The sequence below is a fragment of the Homarus americanus genome, unplaced genomic scaffold (genome assembly GCF_018991925.1).
Source record: "Homarus americanus isolate GMGI-L3 unplaced genomic scaffold, GMGI_Hamer_2.0 scaffold19705, whole genome shotgun sequence".
NCBI lineage: Eukaryota > Metazoa > Arthropoda > Malacostraca > Decapoda > Nephropidae > Homarus > Homarus americanus.
In genome coordinates, this window is record NW_024749154.1 from 42,432 (window position 1) to 49,844 (window position 7,413).

At 50.9% G+C, this 7,413-nt stretch overlaps 1 protein-coding gene across 1 annotated transcript; it reads right to left on the reverse strand.

The window, feature by feature from the left end:
* Positions 1 to 6,495: 6,495 nt before the first annotated feature.
* LOC121853285 (circumsporozoite protein-like) lies at positions 6,496 to 7,050 on the reverse strand. Its single transcript, XM_042347296.1, has one exon. It carries the CDS (start codon positions 7,048 to 7,050, stop codon positions 6,496 to 6,498), a length of 555 nt encoding a protein of 184 aa, XP_042203230.1.
* Between the last annotated feature and the right edge of the window lie 363 nt (positions 7,051 to 7,413).

The following is a 7,413-nucleotide window of genomic DNA, read 5'->3' on the forward strand; positions in this document are numbered from 1 at the left end:
CAAGATAAAAATTCCACTTTCAGTGTATGTTAACAAATTCAAGGCTAGACTGAAGAGAGTTGGGGAGCTTGCTCGAGAGAACTTGTCCCAAGCTCAGTTGAAAATGAAAGGTCAGTATGACCAGAAATGCAAATGTGTAAGAGTTTAGCCCTGGTGACAAGGTACTAGCAATAATACCAACCCACAGAGATCCCTTGCAAGCAAAGTTTGAAGGCCCATACACAATAGGTAAGAAACAAAGCCCTTTCAACTCTGTTATAGCAACCCCAGGAAAGCGGAAATCAGAGCAATTGGTACATGTGAATAGGCTGAAGCTCTACTACTCCAGGGAAGCGATTGTGTGTGTTATGGAGACCCAGGAGCCACAGGAAAAAGAGCAAGATTTCCTGGTGGAGGTTCCAGTTAAGTTATGCAATTCCCAGATTTTAGCCGATCCCTCTTCTAAAGTTTTACATCTTTCACAGCTACAGTTTGAAGATGTCAGGAGGATGTTACAGGAATACAAGCACCTGTTTGGGGACGCGCCGCGGGCCTGTAACCTCATAGAACACCAGGTGACCCTTCTACCAGAGACGACCCCTATCAAGCAAGCACCCTTTAGAACCAGCCCTGCCAAGAGAAAAATTCTAAGGGAGGAAGTGGACTATTTGCTTCGACACGAACTCGTCGAACCAAGCCACAGTGACTGGGCGTCACCATGCGTGCTGGTGTCAATACCCGACGTCTCCTTCCTCATGTGTACAGACTACATACGGGTAAATGATGTGACCAGGGCTGACTCCTATCCTCTTACTCGTATAGACGACATCCTTGACAGCATCGGGCAGACAAAGTTCGTCACGAAGCTCTACCTAATGAAGGGGTACTATCAAGTGAGGCTGCCTTCGTCACTCCTGATGGGCTTTGGCAGTACAAAGTCCTCCCCTTTGGGCTTCGCAGTGCCCATGGGACATTCCAGTGGGCTATGAATGTGGTGAAGTCTGGGCTTCCTGGTGTCTGTGCCTACTTGAAAGACCTGCCAGTGACATTAGCTACTTGGGAGTAACACACGAAGCAACTTCGTGCCCTTTTCGCCCTCCTGTCGGAGTACAACTTTACTGTCAACCTGGCTAAAAGTGAGTTTGGCCATGCAACCCTCACCTACCTTGGCCATGTGGTGGGCCAGGGAGGGTGGCTCCAGTCAACGCAAAGATAGAGGCTCTACAGCGACTCCCGCCTCCTGCAGATCGAAAAGCTCTGTGTAGGTTCCACAGTATGGCAGGATTCTACCGAAGATTTTTGTAAGAAATTTGCACAAGTGTCGACTCCTTTCACAGACTTAGTCAGCCCAAAAAGAAGGTATTTGCGAACAAAGGCATGTCAGGTTGCATTTGAAACCTTTAAACACCTGTTAACCTCGAGTCCAGTGTTAAAAGTGCCAGATTTTGACAAGCCTTTTGTGATTCAAGTTGATGCCTTTGATATGGGTGTGGGTGCTGTATTGCTACAGTCTGAAAACGATATACTACACCCAGTTTGCTTCCACAGTGTGAAAATAAAACCACATCACCGAACAGTGCACTGCTTTCAGATGTCGTTCTAATATTGTACTTGTGCTGTTTAATTCTGAGTTGCAATGCTTTCCCAGTCTGTCCTGCATAATTTCCATTACAATTGGTACATGGAATACAGTAAACACTTCCATTTACATTCAAGGTTGGGCTATTCTTAATTAACATATTAGTAATAGTTGAGTCATACTTAAAAACAACATTAATTTTTAATAATTTAAGGGACAAATTCATTGCGATAAGGTAGTCAAAATATTCTTAAATGTAGGAACTTGCCTAGTTTGAGTAGAATGAAAGGATTGTTTAGCCCTTTTAAAACAATGATCAACAAACAATGAAGGGTACCCAAGTTTTTGTGCAATGGACTGAATGTGTTGCAGTTCTTCATCAATAAATTCAGGGTCACAAATACGCAAATATCTCAAAAACATGGCAGAAAAAACTGACATTTTGGTAGATTCATGAAATTGTCTACCCATCAGGCCCTGAAGCTTTGTTATTTTTCATCTGTATGATGGCAGTAGCTACCACATCCACAGATGGAGGATAGCTGAGGTGGGTCAGCTCTGGATGCTGAGGGACTTGCTGGGTAATCAGGACATCTACATCGGTGTTTCGGTTGAACAGCGAATGGTAGTGCTTTTTCCAGTGCTGAAAGATCCCTTCTTCATCTTTAATTAGGGAGTTACCATCAGAAGAGTGGAGGGGGCTGCGCCATGAGTGATTGGCCAATGAAATGTTTTAGTGGAAATGAAATTTCGTGCACCTTGTGCCGATCTGCAAGTTTTTGCGTTTCACATGCTTTATTTTTAAACCAGAAGTTCTTTAGTTTGCGAAGTTTGCGCTGTGCCGCCGCTTTCTTCTGCAGAAGGTGTCAGCTTTGGTCCAAAACTGAGGGTTATTCAGCCAGTCAGTTAAAACAGCACGTTTATCATCGACCAGTGCATTGTTTCTGGGTCATTTTCATCAAACCAGTCCTGGTGTATTCTTTTGATCTGACCGAGGGTTTCTCTGGAGGTTTTTGTCATAGCAGTGTCGAGAATACCCCATTCGGCACTGGGATTAGGGTTGCTTGTTGTCGGATTGTTTATCAGCCCATGTTCGAGCTGCTCTTTGAAAGCATGTGCTACCACTGGATCCTCCAGACGATTAGTGTTAAAACCTCTTCTGGAGGCTTGTTGCCTTCGCCGTTTTGGGGCGACGTGAAGTGAGTGCTTGGCTCTAACGAGTCGATGATCAGTGTCGCAGTGGTCTGTGCCACACATGGTACGGATGATGAGGACATCTCCACGATCTCTTTCTCTGTCTATAATGTAGTCAATGAGATGCCAGTATTTGGATCGTGGGTGTTGCCACGAACCCTTGAGCTTGTCGTCCTGCCTAAACAAGGTATTGGTGATAGTGAGGTTGTGTGCAGCACACTTGCTGAGGAAAAGGCCGTTGTGATTACACTTGCCTAGTCCATTTCTCCTTATGATTCCCTGCTAAATGTCAGCATCTCTGCCAATTCTAGGATTGAAGGTGGCATAAACGGCCTCCTTGATATCATCCTCTGCAACTTAGTTGGAGCGTATGCACTGATGAAAAAGGCATGACGTGAGTGATTCAGTGGGACTCTGAGCATCATGAGGCGCTCGTTGTTCCCAACAAGCATTTCAGTTAGCCTGTGTAGGATGCGTTGGCAGATGGCAAAGACAATACCATAAATGCGGTTTCTCTCTGCAGCAGCCTTACCCTTCCAGAAGTAGGTATTGCCAGAACCCCGTTCTGTGAGTCGACCCCCGTCTGGGAGACGGGACTCACTAATGGCTGCTATGTCGATGTTTTAGCTCGCCAGCTCTTTTGCCACAAGGGCGGTTATTCTTTCAGGACGTTTATTTGTGCCAGTATTCAGAAGGGTCCTCTCCCTTTTTTATGATCCAGTGATGCAAGTGTTGCAACGACTGGGTAGAGGGAGAGTTGCAATGGACTGCCGATAGCCGAACATGTTGGGTTTCGCCTTAGTAGCCTGTCCATCATGCAATGCCTTCGTCAGCCGGTGTAGTCGTTGGGTTCCCATGGTGGTCACCTCTTCCGCCAATACCGCCTTTGGGGTCTTGTAGGAGCTCTGTAAGCATGTCTGCCTGATACGGGGCTCCACAGCAGATATTTTGTTCTGGGTTTACTCCCGTAGCCTTATACCTACCAAGGTTAATCCGCAAGGAAATGGGCCAGTGGTTGGTAGGTGCCAGGACGTGTCCACATGCCAGTGGGCCTATGCTCCGTCTTTCTGGGGCCCACTGCTACTCCGAGATCCCCTGCTGGTCTAGTCTTGTCCCACAAGACACCCAGTTACCGTGTGTTGCCACGAGGAGGCACAGCAGGAGTCTTGATGGTGTGTACTGGCAGGGTAAGACTAATGCAAGTTGCTTCCCTGTTCACTACCAGGGTTAGCCAGCAGCGGTAGCTGAAAGCGAGAGGAAGCAAGCAGTGCTTGCAACTTAACACTAACATAATGCTGCCACACTAGACGCATTACACGACCCTGTGTGCGCTACACACACACACACACACACACGCGCGCGCGCTACACACACACGCTCACACACACGCTCACACACACGCACACACACACACTCCATTAAGCTCGACTGAATTCACAGACTCAATACCCAGGTGAATTTATGTGATAGTAATGGCTCTCATCTGCAGGTAAGATAGTCCTACCTGTAATAGCGAAGAAAATGGAATATAGACAGTGTTGTGTAAGATCAATATTATAGTTGATGTGATGATGTAATTGGAATAGAAGAAAGAAGTGAAAAGGAGATGAAAAAAGAAGAGTAAGAGGAAGAATAAAGGAGAAAGGATGATGATGATGATGATGGAGGAGAACACCACGAGGAGGAGGAGGAGAACACGGGGAGGAGAAGACGACCATATATACCTGGAGAAAAAAATATATAGTTCCGGTAAAAAGGGTTAATATGAGGTATAATTTGATTCCAACCAGCCAGTCAGCATCGATCCTTCCGCCAACCTGTCATCAATTACTGGGGCTAGGGTGGGGTGGGGTGGGGTGGGGTGGTACTGGGATGGAACTGGGATGAACTGGGGTGAGGTGGGATAGACTGGGGCAGATTTGGTTGTTGGAACTAGGATGAACTGGGTCAAATTCGGTGGTTGGAAAAGGGATAGACTTGAAGTGGAGATGGAGAGTGAAACTGAGACGTAGACCTGAGAGGTGAACTGTTAGAGAATTTTGGCCCAATGTGTGTCAAAATCCACCTCAATTACTCCACAACCAAGTGATAAAAACCAAGGTGTCGTCAGCTTGAAGCAGAGTCGTAGGTATACTAATTCCTGTTTACATAACAACTCCCTGGCCACCTGAGGCCCGCAAACAACAGCTTAATTAACAGTTATTACCTGTCCAATATAACCTGTTTGATTTATATTGAAATACTTAAAAAAAAATCTCGTATACCTATAGCAGTTTCCTAGAGTTTATGACTTAATACTCTGGCACCCTCCTAAAAAATATATATCGGCAGCGAGCCATGGCGTTCGGGAACCACTATCCCAAATTGGAAGATAAAAAGTTATATTCATCAAGCTGTTGTTGTTGTTGTTAAAGATAACGTTTAATAGGGGTTAGGTTATGAGGAGATAGTAACTACTGGTGTTGTGTTTGGGTTGGCGTTGGGTTGGGTTGGCGTTGGGTTGGGTTGGCGTTGGGTTGGGTTGGCGTTGGGTTGGGTTGGCGTTGGGTTGGGTTGGCGTTGAGTTGGGTTGGCGTTGGGTTGGGTTGGCATTGGCGTTGGGTTGGCGTTGGGTTGGCGTTGGGTTGGGTTGGCGGGCTGCGTTGGGTTGGTTGCGTTGGGTTGGCGTTGGGCTGGGTTGGGTTGGGTTGGCGTTGGGTTGGGTTGGGTTGGGTTGGGTTGGTGTTGGGTTGGGTTGGCGTTAGGTTAGGTTGGGTCAGCGTTAGGTTGGGTCGGCGTTGGCTGGGTTGCGTTGGGTTGGGTTGGCGTTGGGTTGGCGTTGGGTTGGGTTGGCGTTGGGTTGGCGTTGGGTTGGGTTGGCGTTGGGTTGGGTTGGCGTTGGGCTGGGTTGGGTTGGCGTTGGGTTGGATTGGATTGGCGTTGGATTGGATTGGCGTTGGATTGGGTTGGCGTTGGGTTGGGTTGGCGTTGCGGTTGGGTTGGCGTTGGGTTGGGTTGGCGTTGGGCTTGGCGTTGCGTTGGGTTAGCGTTAGGTTGGGGGCTTGGCGTTGGGTTGGGTTGGCGTTGGGTTGGGTTGGCGTTGGGTTGGGATGGCGTTGGGTTGGCTTTGGATTGGATTGGCGCTGGATTGGGCGCTTAGCGTTAGCTGGGTTGGGCTTAGGTGGGTTGGCGTTGATTGCTGGCGTTGCGCTTGGCGTTGGGCTTGGCGTTAAGGTTGCTGGGTTGCTGGGCTACAGGCGTTGGCTGGCGCTGCGTTGGGTTGGGCTGCTATGCTGGTGGGCTGGCGCTGACTGGGCTGGCGCTGGGCTGCTGGCGTTGGGCTGGCGTTGCGTTTGGGTTGGGCTGGCGTTGCGTTGGGCTGGGTTGGCGTTGGCTGTTGGCTGTTGGATTGGGCGTTGCGTTGGGCTAGCGTTAGCGTTGGCTTTGCGCTTGTTGGGCTTGCGTTGGGGCTTTGAGCTGTTGGGCTGATTTGGGCTGGCGCTTGGGTTGCGTTGCTGGCGTTGGGGCTTGGCGTTGGGTTGGGCTGCTGGCGCTGGGCTGGGCTGGCGCTGGGCTGGGTTGGCGTTGGGTTGGGTTGGGTTGGGTTGGGTTGGCGTTGCGTTGGGTTGGCGTTGGGTTGGGCGTTGGGTTGGGTTTGCTGGGCAGTTGCTGGCGTTGCTGGCGTTGCTGGGCTGGCGTTGGGTTGCTGGCATTGATTGGGTTGGGCTGGCGTTGGGTTTGCGTTGGGCTGGCGTTGCGTTGGGCTATGGCGCTTGGCGTTGGCTGGGGCTGGCGCTGCGTTGGGCTGGCGCTGACTTGGCGCGCTGACTGGGCTGGCGCTGGGCTGATTGGCGCTTGGGCTGGCGCTGGGCTGGGCTTGGCGTTGGCGTTGGGCTTGGGTTGGGCTGGCGCTGGGCTGGGCTGGCGCTGGGCTGGCGTTGGGCTGGGATTGACTGACGTTGGGTTGGGTTGGCGTTGGATTGTTGGGTTGGCTTGGCGTTGCTGGGTTGGCTTGGGTTGGGTTGGCGTTGCGTGGGCGTTGGGTTGGCGTTGGTTGGGTTGGCGTTGCGTTGGGTTGATTGGCGTTGCGTTGGGTTGGCGTTGGGCGTTGGGTTGGCGTTGGCGTTGGCGTTGGGTTGCGCGTTGGGTTGGCATTGCATTGGGTTGGCGTTGTTGCTGGGTTGGTTGGGCGTTGGGCGTTGGGTTGGCGTTGCGGCGTTGGTGGTTGGGTCGCTGGATTGGGGTTGGCGTTGGGTTGCGTTGGGGTTGGCGCTTGGGTTGGCGTTGGGTTGGATTGGTTGGGTCGTTGCGTTAGGCATTGGCGTTGGAGTTGGCGTTGGGTTGGCGTTGGTTGGGTTGGCGGGTTGGGTTGGCGTTGGGTTGGGTTGGCTACGTTGGTTGGGTTGGCGTTGGGTTGGGTTGGCATTGGATTGGGTTGGCGTTGGGTTGGCGTTGGGTTGGGTTGGCGTTGGGCTGGGTTGGCGTTGGGTTGGGTTGGGTTGGGTTGGGTTGGCGGCGTTTGGGTCGGGTTGGCGTTGGGTTGGGTTGGCGTTGGGTTGGGTTGGCATTGGGTTGGTTGTTGGGTTGGGTTGGGTTGGGTTGCGGGTTGGGTTTGGTTTTGGCGTTGGGTTGGCGTTGGTTGGGCTGGCGTTGGGTTGGGTTGGGTTGGGTTGGCGGTTGGG

What these genes read in the sequence shown, in the direction of transcription:
- LOC121853285 (XM_042347296.1), bottom strand. Translation starts at nt 7,050, where the DNA reads ATGCCTAACGCAACGACCCAACCAATCCAACCCAACGCCAACCCAAGC.